Source organism: Lolium rigidum, chromosome 1 (genome assembly GCF_022539505.1).
Source record: "Lolium rigidum isolate FL_2022 chromosome 1, APGP_CSIRO_Lrig_0.1, whole genome shotgun sequence".
Lineage (NCBI taxonomy): Eukaryota > Viridiplantae > Streptophyta > Magnoliopsida > Poales > Poaceae > Lolium > Lolium rigidum.
Window position 1 is genome coordinate 78215256 of NC_061508.1, and position 12978 is coordinate 78228233.

Genomic DNA, 12978 nt, shown 5'->3' on the forward strand with positions numbered 1-12978 from the left:
GTCCCACACGGGCCTGCTTGCCTTTTCCGTTATTGGTGGATGGATGAAGATTGCATGGCTTCAAGATTAATCTCAAATGTTGTTTTGCTGATGAAGATTTCAGCTAACTGAATGAAGATTTCTGATAACTGAAGAGTTATTGTAGGACTATCAAAATGTTCTTTTCTATCCTACCGTTCATCATGTGAAAAATACAGAATCATAATTTATTTATTATTGTATTATGAGAGGGTATATAAAGAGATACAAGGAGGGGGGAGAGAGAGACCTGGAGTACAAGAAAATCTATACAATCTTAATCTATCTCTAACTTGCAGACGTCCATGGCAGCAAGGGAAATCTGCGCCAGCCAAGATCCATTATGTTGGGCTCTCTGTAATTACATTCCTGAGATGAAGCAAACATGTTTTGGTTTTAACCCATTACGTTTACATTACCAGTGCAATTCGATACCATTTACGTTTAATATGTTTACAGTGTCGAACCAAACACCTTCAAAATAGTCAGTAGCTTCCATTTTTTTTGCCTCTTCAAACACTACATCGCTTGCTCCCGACATGGAGTGACAAGCTGAAAGATCACATCGCGCATTCAACCGGTCCACATTCCAAAAGAGTAAAGATGATAAATGCAGGTTCTTCTTACGGAGTTCGCGTGACTGTTTGCACGCCCTCACGACGTGTTGACGACCTTGTGTGGAAGAGCTCTCGGTGATGCAGGTTCGCGCGCAGGCGGAGCCAGTCGTGGACGGAGTCCGGCACGGCGGCGGCGAGGCACCACAGGAGCTGGTGGCAGAGGTTTGGCGCGCAGAGCGGCGGGCCGTGCCCCATCCAGCGCACCGCCGCGCGCGCGTAGGCGTCGGGTGTCGGTGCGACGAGGAGCAGGGAGAGGCGACTGGTCTCCGACAGCCTCGACACCATGCCGGTCGCCACGAAGAACGGGGCCTGCACGAGATTGAATGCATGTCAGTGCTTCGATCTACTCCATGTGCAGAGTGTGGGACTGATTAATTACCTGGCATTGCACGTGGATTCCTTTGCTTCTGTACTCGACGTAAAGGCTCCTGGAGAACTGAGCAACGTACCTATAGTTGAAGAAAAAAAATGTGTATGTGCAGTCACGCCCCTACAGTCCCGTTCCAAGCCAAGAAATCAAATTTACGGCGGCGAAATACATTACCGTTTGGTGGCGGCGTAGATGGTGTAGAGGGGGAACGACGGGATGGCCTCCGACGACGCCGACCCCATGTTCACCACGGCGCCCCTGCGGCGCTCCACCATCCCCGACAGCACCGCCGCGGTCACCTCCGTCACCGCCCACAGGTTCACCTTTATCATCCTCACCCACGCATCCGCGTCCGCCTCGTGCAGGTACCGCGCGCCCGGCTTCGCCACGCCGGCGTTGTTCACCAGCACACCAACGTCCAGCCCCTCAATGGCCTCCTTCAGCCGCGCCATCGCCTTGTCACCTGGCGACCATGACAGTGTCCAACTTGTGAATGAAAGCTCTGCGTGCTTCTATACCATGCTTGGCTAGTTACCTTGAGGGGTGGCGACGCTGGAGAGGTCGAACACCACGGTCTTGGTCTGCACTCCGTGGCGAGATCTGATGGTGTCGGAGATTTCCCGGAGATTGGCGGCGTTGAGGTCGACGAGGACGAGGTTCATGCCCTGGCTGGCGAGCTCCAGGGCGAAGGACCGGCCGATGCCGGAGGTCGGGCCGGTGACGACGGCCCACGCGCCGTACCGGCGGCGCAGGTCCTTGGGCCGGCGTAGGCACAGGGAGAGGTGCGCCAGGAGGCGGAACAAAAATGGCGCGACGTAGAGGGAGCCGATGACGGCCAGCGAGACGAACCATGCCGGCGGCGCTGCGGGCTGATCTTGCCGGAGGAACGATGCCATGCTCGCGCGCTTGTCTCTCAGTAATGCTCGAGCCAGCTGCTGGCTGCTGAGCGTTAAATGAATCGTGTGCATTTACCATCTCTGCCACCTTCCAACTGTACGATATAGCCACTTGCACGAGAAAAATGCAGTCCGTATGTCTTTGCACACTTTGAACCGAGTACAAAGCAGTGTCACGAGGCAAGACACGAACGTGTATATATTGGATTTTTCTATCTTTTCACGTGCATATACCCATGTCATTTTTTCACATGCTTATAAACGAGAATATGCCATATAAACGTTATAAACAAATAAATAAACCACACACAAGGGCAAAAAAATTTAACGTGAAAAACCTCTTCAATAAAAATGGAAAAAGCCCACCGACAGCAGCCAACAAAACTTCACGTGCATATACCAAAGCTATTTTTCACATGCTTATACTATTATACATGACAATATGTCATATAAACGTGACAAACAAGTAAACAAACCACAAGCATGGAACATAACATTTTTAACGTCAAAAACCTCTTCAACAAAGAGAGAATCCAGCTAGCAAAACTTTACTATATGTAAGAAATGTTTATAAATGCCACGCGTTATTAATCAGGAGCAATCAACCCTAGCTAACGGTTTACAAGATGTATTTATGGACGGATATAACAACCCCACACCCTTTAGGTGTCCCTGCAGGGCACGACGTATGGACTAACTTCAACTCTACTCCTTTGACCCAAGCCTCTTGGCGATAAGCCTCGCTCCGTGTGGCGACCCGGACCCGATAGGATCTAGAGTCTACGTGCATCCACTATACTAGTCCCAAGGATTTGTTAGCACACATATTCACGAGATGAATATCACAGTCATATATCATTAATACAACACATAAAATATCAATACATAGTCATTTATTAAATGAATGCCCGTAGTCCAAAGTGAACAACATAAGACAAATAAAGTGGCGGCTCCAGCAAATATGCTACATGCAATCGACTGGAATATCGTGACCCTAACATCGTATCTCACTTGTCATCAGAACAACCTACAACATGAGACGTTGTAGCCACGAATGGTCAGCATATTAATTGTGTGGCAAGTTACAAATGCAATAATCGAGTATTATTACATGCTTAGGGATTTCAAATGAATGGCTATAGAGGTTTAATATTTGCGCAAAGAAACATTTTACATTAGTAAACCATATTTTAACATTTTCAAACTTGTAACTCGTCATATGTTTAATAAACAAATTTATCAATTATTATAAGGCTAGAGCTCACATCGTCCAACTAGACTAGATGAAAGTTGCCCATGAACCACAAACGAACATAAGGTTTGAAATTTATTTTACGTTTACAAAGACAGAGTTGAGAAGAGACATATTCAGATTAATTTTATTTGGGCTGGCTCTTGACCATGGGCACGGCTAAACGATTAGTACTACACCTCAAAGGGTTGCACACTTTTCCCATATGACATAACTCGAAGGTCATGTCGAGGTATTTCACAAATGAATGTTGGGTGAAAACGCCGCTACACCTTCAAGTCGCCATGAGTATGGCACGGGCATACAAGCAACTAATGCCACAAGTATAGGGGATTGCTGAAATCTCCGATGGGAAGTATTACCCAAATTTATAGTTCGACTCAAGAGGAACACAAGAATACCAATAAGACTTTAGCAATTGAGACGTCACTCTGAACCACACCTGTATATCAATAAACTCATATAGCAAGTGGTGATTTTATAGCAGTTGATTCAAATAGCAGCAGATTTTTAGTTTTCACCGGAAGTAGTATTATGTAACTTTCAGTGACAAAAGCGTAGGCATGAGGTAGTAGTGGCGGGCTGTATGAATGATATTGATCATATAATGTAATCCAACTAAAATAACATCCATCTCTAATTCAGTTGTGCAGGTGTGCGCTCCAAATATAGCTATGCATACTAACAAAGAGAATTTGCATAACATCTTTTATATTGCTTGCCCATTTTACCGGGGTCAACTTGGAACTACAAGCAATTAAGGTATATCCTTTCGAATAGCCCGGAACAAAGCATTAAGATTCATTAACAGAATATCCTCCAACTATTACATATTCCCCTTGTTTTTCCTATCTGCCACCTTAGGGATTCACAAGATCAACATAATAATAAACAATACACCTTGTAAATAGATATCAACCTCATATATATGATAAAGCAATATAGGTTCAGTACTGAACTCATGTCACTCGGGCCCTAGTAAGAAGCATTAAACATAGCAAAGGTGTACCAACACTCATACATGAATATCTTCAAGACAAACACCTCAAATCTCGATACATATGGATGATTACATGATCAATATCATCCAAACCCCATCCATCTCTTAAGCCTACAGAGAAATACTCACTCATGGTGATGGAGGGTGAGCCCATGGTTGTTGGTGATGACGTTGGTGGCGGTGATGATGAATAAACCCTCGAAATCCCTCTCTCCGGGGTGCAGAGCGAGATCAATCTGACCCCCCCCCCCCCGAAACAAAGATCGTGGTCTCGGTGGTGCTATGTTTCGCGAAACATCTCGTTCTTCCAGGGGTAGTTTTTTCTGTATATAAAGCATCACGCGAAGGGGGGGAGGCGTGGCGACGACTGAGGGCTAAAAGGCCCTGGGTGGCGCACCCTATGGTAATGCGCGCACCACATGGTCCCTTTTGGGCCTCGTGGCTCCCCTCTCGTGATCCAAAGCTCCAGGCCCTCTATTTTGATGAAAAACTTTCCTGGTATTTTTCTCCCGGAAATGAGACGTTGCTAAAAACAGCGTCAGATTCAGCAGTTTTTTTATCAAAGTATGGTGAGATCCGGAGCAAATCTTTGAGCGAAGTGTTTGGAAAATTAGATACATTAGATATGTATCAACAACGCACAACTATAATGGCAACAACCTCTATGGATAATTCTTCTTCCATGGCTATCGGACAACCACAAGGTTTGTCCCTGAAGGGTACAATTCCAGTTGGGGAAGAGTGGATACTCCGGCGATTGACAACCGTAGAGATGGCAGATAGAAGGGAGAAGGGATTTTGCTTCAACTGCGACAAAAAAAATTCTCAAGAGGCCACCGATGTCAGTGCCTTTTCTACCTTGAAGTTATTGATGATACCGAGGAGGAAGATCCGCCATGAATCACAACTCGAGGACGAGCTATGTCTGCATGGCGGGAGTAGTGTTATGGCGGAGTACTATAGCAGGCTAGATGTATTGAATAGGGTAGTAGGAGTTATTTTGTGTCAGGTCCAAGCAAAGTAATAGTTAAATACTATTACTAGTTTTAATAGGTCTCCATCAGGCCTCCTGGCTTGGTCCTCCTATAAAGAGGACGTGTATCCCCAGTCTTTCAATTGCTAATCCCTAATTTACTTATTTGCTATCCTGTTATCTTCTCAACTCGCAGATCATGGCACCAACCTGAGGCGACACCCTCGCTCGCCGGTGAACCATCCCTACAATCTACGAGGCGCTCACAACAGTATAAATTTCTAGCAGGCTGACTGCAGTCAAACTCTTGAATTTGGCCCCACATATCAGTGTTAAAATCCCTTTTCCCAACTAAAATTAGGCCCCACATATCAGTTTTAAAATCCCTTTTCCCACACAACATTTTGCAGACACGATCATAGTTCTGGACACGGCAGACATGATCATAGTTCAACACACTAGACACGAACATGAACTAGACACGACATGGTACCAGGTTAGCTTCAGACATGATGCTCGGAGATGACACACCTGGTGTCATCGCCATGGTACAGACACCTTCTCACCACCTCAGTGCAGGTGTGGTCGAAGATGACCACACTGTACTCGAAGGATGACACCTTCCTTAGGTGAGGAACTGGCCTACCTTGATCTGATGGGTGAAGGCCGTCCATCCCTGGTCGATGAATGTGTCATTGCCTTCTCTTCTCGTTGTCATCCTCCAGTTGCATGCGGTGTTGGTGGTGACGATGATGTTGGAAGGAATTTCTCCGAACCACTTGACGAAAGCTTTAGGGATCATGAGCCGGCCGAAGGTGGGCTTGAAAATGATGCGGAGGAAGTGGTCCGCCCCTGCCTCCTCGTGGAAGTGGCCGACCTTAGCCGGCCTTCCACGGCGAGGTGTGCCTGCTCACAAGTAGTTTAGATGAAAACGGACATTGATAACATTAGTAAGGCCTCATACATTTGCTCACACGATAGGCATAGGGAGTGGCCACAAACTAAGCTTAGTGTGCAACGACTGTGGCACACATGACTAAGTTTGAGGCCACCACCTAGCATTCCATTGTGCCTTTGTTGAATCATTGGCCAATGCACTAGACAAAACAAAACGAGGTCTCATATGTAGAATCACACGCTAGGCAAAGGGACTATCCGCAAACTAAGTCTAGTGTGCCAGTAATATGACACACATGACTAAGTTTGATGGCAGCACCCTGCCTTCCGTTGTGCCATAGTTGAATCATTGGCCAATGCAGAACTGAAGAAGCAGAAACATGCAAAGCAGGGTATCAGAGGCCTTATACAATGAGAACATATGGAGGAGATGTTTGACCAGAACCAATGGCATGGTCATGTTAAGTCATGCCATAGGTTCTGATCAATCATCTCCTCATACTATGATCCCAGGTTATAATCATTGGTCATGCCATCGAGGGCAAGTTTCGCTAGGAATTACTACGGATCCACACCGGTAATTTCTTTGCCAAACCGCTAGTTACCGCTTTCTTTTGCCTCGCAAGTTGCTAACATCTAGGAAAAATGTAGGGAACGGGATGCTCCGGGAACCAGGCCTCACCGGGTGGGCGCGAGGTCACACCGGTTCATGAAGGTGGTCGGTCTCTTAGGCGTTTTGCTGGTGCCTCTGCTGGGGCCTCTCCGTTGACTTCTCCCGGTCGTTCTCCCGGTGCTTCTCCAGCTGGTTCTTCTGCAGCTTCTACTGGAGCGCTACCCCGGAATCGGGCTTCTCGTTTCGCCAACGATGAGGGCGGATACACCCCGCCCGGGTCCTTCATGTAGTCGGCTCACACTATGTATGTGCGCGCTTGCCACTACTATTCCGTTTATGCGCGCTAGCTACTACTAACTGGCACTATGTATTTGGACATGACACTCCTCTTGTATGTTATTATGTGCACTATGTATGCTATTATGTGAATTGTATGCTATTTTGGTGAATTATGGTGAATTTGGGTGAATTGGGTGCCGTGAAACAAAACAAAACTGGCCAGGGCTACGCCGAGGGCAAAGCCATCGGCATAGACCCTTGGCATGACCATATGGTCAGGGCTATGCCGAGGGCAAAGCCGTCGGCGTAGCCTCAGCCCCGGTGCCCCTCCGCTTGCCACGTGCAAGCCTATGCCGAGGGCATGACCGTCGGCGTATGGCGATTGTCGGCGACCCTCAGCGTGCCACGTGGCCTTCTACGCCGAGGGTAAGGCCGTCGGCGTCTGGAGGCTTCCGTTAACGGCGACGGCGCGCCGGCACGCTGCGCCGAGGGCGTCTACGCCAAGGGGCACTTGTCACCGTTGGCGTAGGAGGTGTACGCCGATGGCCAGCCCTACGCTGAGGGGCACTTGTCACCATCGGCGTAGGAGGTGTACGCCGACGGCCAACCCTACGCCGACGGCACGCCCGTCTCTGCTGAGGGAGGTGGACGTTGAGGGCTGCCGTCGGCGTAGCCAACACCGAGGGGCCAGGCGTGGCTACGCCGAGGGCAGCCGGCCGTCGGCGTCTCGTCCGATTCCTATAGTGAGTTGTCCGGGATTTTTGAAAACGGAGATGTTGTCTAGACACATTCAAATTTTCACAAATCTCACACAACCTTGGTAAGACGGATGAAATACAAGCAAATAGGAGGCATTCATCATTGGGGATTACAACTTGATTCCGGCCGGCTGAGATGTACAGAGACCATACATATGGTAGATGCCTATCACGCAGATTGCGTTCAGAGATACACATCACACAGCTGATACTAAATACGTATCATACATTTCTTCAAGATAATCAAGAGCAGGACACCAGCAAACCACGAACGCGTCGCTTGCGTGCAAGCAGCTAGCCTTGTTTGCGGGCCGGCAGGCCGCCGTTGATCCTGGCGGACCTGAGCCGCTGGAAGAGAGCCCGCTGCCGGAGGTTCTCGCGGAGGCGCAGCGCGTCTAGGAGCCGGTCTGGCACGAAGCTGCAGATGCACCACTGCAGACGATGCCCCAGGTTGGGCATGCAGACCGGGCCGTGCCCGATCCAGCGCGCCGCCGCGCCGGCGTACGCGTCCGACGTCGGCACCATCAGCCTCGACATGAGGCCTCGCCGCTTGCCGGATCTCGCCACGACTGAGGTCATCTTCGTCTCCACGAACAGAGGGGCCTGTACATTACAGAGTCTCAGAAGGTATATAGTTCTTAATGCATGTAATCTAGCTTTTTGAAGCATAATAAGCTAAAGCTCTGCTTCGCCGCATTATGTCAAAATAATACTGTAGTTTGAGTCTGAGAGACCTCCGACTTTCCGGTGAACATGTCTCACTAATCAGTAATCACTGAGCAGGACCTTCAGAACAGATGCCGCTGGCAACCTGGCGATCATCCGCTCCTGGTTTTGACGTTTTATGGATCAACGCTGCCCGTGGTGTAGAATCTTTGGACTCAACATATCTTATTACCACTGACATACGTGTGCACCGATGAATGGATGAACTAGTAGTCGGATGGGATCTGCGTGCACTAGAATGGCTTCTACTTTAAACTCCTTTTTAATTCGCAGGATTTTAAAAATATCGGGATATAAAAAACACAGAAAAAGGGTAAGAATGGCCGCTCAATCAGATAGAATTGTAAAAGCACTGAAAAAAGTGGCTGTTTGATTCGCAGGAATCCTTAAAATCGTAATCAAATTGTGGCTAAAATAAGTGTAAAGATAGATTAGTTTGACACCAAAAAGTTGAATGGGGTTATTTAAAAGTTAGATTTCGAGAAGGCCTATGATAAAGTTAAGTGGTCTTTTCTTCATCACACACTGAGGATGAAAGGTTTTTCGCCTGAGTGGCGTGCTTTGATCAATGATTTCGTGTCTGCTGGAAGTGTTGTGATCCGTGTTAATGATGACACTAGAAAAGGCTTACGCCAGGGGGGGTCCTCTATCACCACTTTTGTTTAACATAGTGGCTGATATGCTCGCCATCTTGATCGAACGTGCCAAATCTGATAGCCTCATTGAAGGGGTGATCCCTCATCTGCTTGATGGGGGTTTGTCTATTCTTCAATACGTTGATGATACAATTTTATTAATGAAATATGACCTTGAAAAAACTCGGAATTTGAAGCTAATCTTGGCCGCTTTTGAGTAATTATCGGGTCTCAAAATTAATTTCCATAAAAGTGAATTATTCTGCTTCGGCGATGCCCAGAACTCAGTTGCCGATTATACGGGACTATTTGGTTGTGGGCAAGGCCAGTTTCCTATCAATTATTTGGGAATCCCGATTCATTATTGGAGATTAACAATTGCTGAATGGAAGCTAGTGGAGGAGAGACTTCAGAAGCGTCTAAGTAGTTGGAAGGGTAAATTATTATTCCTGGGAGGAAGATTGGTACTCATTAATTCAGTACTTTTCAATATGGTATCTTTCCAATATGTATATGATATCCTTCTTCCTTTTGTCGAAAGATGTTTTACATAAGCTCGATTATTTTCGGTCGAGATTTTTTTGGCAAGGGGATAGCGAGAAAAAAAAAATTGATTGGTTAAGTGGAATGTTGTATGTCGTCCCAAGGATATGGGAGGGTTGGGTGTTCACGACCTTGCGGTCAAGAACTCAGCCTTACTAGGTAAATGGCTTTTCAAGCTACTTACTGAAGATGGTGTATGGCAGACCCTACTTAAGAGAAAGTACATTAGCGAGAAAGCGTTATCTCAAATCATATGGAAACCAGGGGACTCGCACTTCTGGGCCAGCCTAATGGCAACGAAGAAAGCTTTCTTCAAGTATGGTACCTTTTCTATTAAGGATGGATCGCATATACAGTTCTGGGAGGATTCTTGGTTAGGGAATAGACCTCTCTCTAAACAATATCCAGCGTTATATAGCATTGTTCGTCGCAAAAGTGATACCATTGCTCTAGTAATGGCAACCTCACCACCAGCCGTGACATTTAGACGAGATTCATACGGGCAGAGGCTTAATGCGTGGAATGCCTTACTTCTTCGTTTGGAATCCGTTCAGTTATCTCAAGGACCGGATGAATTTCGTTGGAACTTACATTCCAATGGGAAGTTCACAGTAAGTTCATTATACAATGCAATTATCCAACCTAACATACCAGTTGATACGAACAAGAAGATCTGGAAGATGAAAATACCACTAAAAATTAAAAAAATTGGGTGGTATCTACGTCGAGGGGTTATCCTAACCAAAGATAATCTTGTGAAACGCAATTGGCTTGGGAGTACTAAGTGTGTATTTTGTCATCACAATGAGACAATTAAACACTTGTTCTTCCAGTGCCGCTTTGCCAGGTCTATATGGTCATGCATCCAAGTAGCTTCGGATCTGTATCCTCCGACCATTGTAACCAATATCTTTGGGGATTGGCTTCATGGTATTGATCACAGGTTTAGAACGCTTATTAGGGTGTCGCTATGGCTATGTAGAAATAACAAAGTTTTTTATGATAAAAATTGTTCCCTATTGCAGATTATTTACAGATGCACCGCTATTCTCCGTTCGTGGTCTGCGCTGCAGAGAGTGGAGAACCGAAACCTCTTTACGGAGGTCTGTACACGGTTGGAGGATACGGCAAGGGATACTTTTTTCCTACATGGGTGGCAGCATAATCTACAGATTGGGCCTCCAATATCATCTTAGGCGTTCTACATTTGCCCATTATTGATATGTAATTCGTCTTTGTTGTTCTATTTTTAAGATATCTAAAATTCGAACGGCTGTGTGCATAACATCCTGGTTATGCAGAGACCTGATGTAATTGCTTGATCAAGTAATAAAGCATCCATTATCGGAAAAAAATTACTAGTACTTATTATGCCACCCAAAAAAAATCGATGATATAAAGCACGCCCGTCGTTGTAAGTAGAGTTGCACCTAAAAAAATTAGTTGAAAGCAATGTCGACGTAATTAAAACTAAATGGCATCACCTAAGTTGATTCAAAATAATTTGCGGTCGGCAGGCACGATTGCACACTTACCTGACATTGCACGTCGATCCCTTTGGTCCTGTACTCGACGTAGAGGCTCCTGGAGAACTGAGCAACGTACCTGCAATTTAGTCCAACCCACATGGCCTGGTTAATTGGTTCGGCGACAAGAACAGCTAGCTATCGTCAAAAGCAAACTTACACGAGATATGACTAGCGAAAAGCACGCAACAGTTTGCATGTACTAGTACCGTTTGGATGCGGCGTAGACGGTGTAGAGCGGGAACGACGGGATGGCCTCGGTGGAGCCGGAGCCGATGTTGACGACGGCGCCCCTGCCCCGCTCCACCATCCCCGGCAGCACGGCGGCGGTCACCTCCGTGAGCGACCACAGGTTCACGCGCACCATCCGCACCCACGCCTCCACGTCGACCTCGTGCAGGTACACCGCGCACGGCTTGGCCACGCCGGCGTTGTTCACCAGCACGCCCACGTCCAGCCCGGACACCGCCTCCCGGAGCCGCGCCAGGCCGGCGTCGCCCTCAGGGGTGGTGACGAGGGCGAGGTCGAGAACGACGGTCTTGGTCCGGACACCGTCGTGGGTGGCGGAGATGGTCTCGGAGATGTCGTGGAGCTTGGCGGGGTCGCGGCCGACGAGGACGAGGTTGAGGCCGAGACGGGCGAGCTCCAGGGCGACGGAGCGGCCGATGCCGGACGTCGGGCCGGTGACCACGGCCCAGGCGCCGTAGCGGCGGCGGAGATTGGTGGGACGCCGCAGCAGGAGGGCGATGTGGGCCATGACCCGGAAGGCGGCCGCGGCGACGTAGACGGCGCCGAGTATGGCCAGCACGAGGAACCATGGCTGCTCCCGCTGCTGGAGGAGGAGGGCGACGCTGCCCATTTTTCTTTTCCGGGCCGGCGCACGTCGCGCTAGCTAGGGATTCTTGCAGATAAACAAACCAATACGATCGGTACGGATATAAAAATGTAGATGCAGATCGACTGCAGGTCGCAAGTCGCAACGTGGGGCAGTTATCAATCGCTGCAAAAAAAACAATTCAGCTGCTTTTCTCCGGTTGCTACGGAGGGGGGACGAAACACGTGAGGTTCTCGGGGAACAAGGAGGCATGCATGCAACTCAACGACAAAGGGTTTAAAACAACAACGTCTAACTGGCCACCAGATTCTACAGCGGGATTTCAGAGGCATGCGCACCGCACCAGTGCTCTTGGGTTTGCTGGTGGATTTATCAAAACAATATAGTTACCAGTTCAAAAGTTATTTTTATTTCGAGAGCATGCCGGTGCCATGCCTTACTTTTATAGAAGCAGGGCCGGGCCGGCAAAATCCGGGGCCCTGTGCGGAAATTTTAAATGAGGTCCTCTCTTAGTAGAAAAAACCATATAGATGATTCCTTCAAAAAAAGATGTTGAAGATTTGTTTATTTAGATATATCAATACACTAAAACATATCTAGATAAATTTAAATTTAGACAAATGTGTGACAGAGAAATTTCTAAAGATGAATAAAACGAGATTAAGAGGCTTGACATCATCAATCAACAAGAGTATTAACAAAATTTGCTAATTTTGCTTGGCCAATAGACAGTTTTTGATGAGCGTGGAATAGTTACAGGCAACAAGAACAACTTGTGCGTTATTATGTTCGTGGTGTACTGGTGTTGTAAAATTGAAAATGGGCCTTCCAAATCTCACTTAAGCCCACTACTAGTGCAGACCCATGTTTCTTTTCTTCCTCCTCTAGATCGTAACTGTTCGACAGAAAAGAGAGCTCTCGTCAATGGCGATGGTCACCTTTGACAGAATCCAGCGGGGAGCTAAGAAGGATACACTGCTCCGCGTCGAAAGAGCCTGGGAAGCCGCCGCTTCTCGCCACTGCCAGCGGCAGTACAGCCA

General features: G+C 47.6%; 2 protein-coding genes across 2 annotated transcripts; both read right to left on the reverse strand.

Moving 5' to 3' along the window:
- Nucleotides 1-641: 641 nt before the first annotated feature.
- LOC124647829 (very-long-chain 3-oxoacyl-CoA reductase 1-like) lies at nt 642-1901 on the reverse strand. Its single transcript, XM_047187700.1, has 4 exons — nt 1541-1901; nt 1180-1468; nt 1015-1084; nt 642-944 (listed from the first exon to the last, which is right to left on the reverse strand). The coding sequence occupies exons 1-4, from the start codon at nt 1899-1901 to the stop codon at nt 642-644; spliced, it is 1023 nt and encodes a 340-aa protein (XP_047043656.1).
- Nucleotides 1902-7967: 6066 nt separating this feature from the next.
- On the reverse strand, nt 7968-11962 carry LOC124647839 (very-long-chain 3-oxoacyl-CoA reductase 1-like). Its single transcript, XM_047187709.1, has 3 exons — nt 11313-11962; nt 11113-11182; nt 7968-8276 (listed from the first exon to the last, which is right to left on the reverse strand). Exons 1-3 carry the CDS (start codon nt 11960-11962, stop codon nt 7968-7970), a joined length of 1029 nt encoding a protein of 342 aa, XP_047043665.1.
- Between the last annotated feature and the right edge of the window lie 1016 nt (nt 11963-12978).

What these genes read in the sequence shown, in the direction of transcription:
- LOC124647829 (XM_047187700.1), bottom strand. Translation starts at nt 1,901, where the DNA reads ATGGCATCGTTCCTCCGGCAAGATCAGCCCGCAGCGCCGCCGGCATGG. An exon ending in CAGCGTCGCCACCCCTCAAG is followed by an intron (nt 1,469 to 1,540) that starts GTAACTAGCCAA and finishes CATGGTCGCCAG; the next exon opens with GTGACAAGGCGATGGCGCGG. An exon ending in GAATCCACGTGCAATGCCAG is followed by an intron (nt 945 to 1,014) that starts GTAATTAATCAG and finishes AATCTCGTGCAG; the next exon opens with GCCCCGTTCTTCGTGGCGAC.
- LOC124647839 (XM_047187709.1), bottom strand. Translation starts at nt 11,962, where the DNA reads ATGGGCAGCGTCGCCCTCCTCCTCCAGCAGCGGGAGCAGCCATGGTTC. An exon ending in GTCTACGCCGCATCCAAACG is followed by an intron (nt 11,183 to 11,312) that starts GTACTAGTACAT and finishes ACTAAATTGCAG; the next exon opens with GTACGTTGCTCAGTTCTCCA. An exon ending in GGATCGACGTGCAATGTCAG is followed by an intron (nt 8,277 to 11,112) that starts GTAAGTGTGCAA and finishes TGTAATGTACAG; the next exon opens with GCCCCTCTGTTCGTGGAGAC.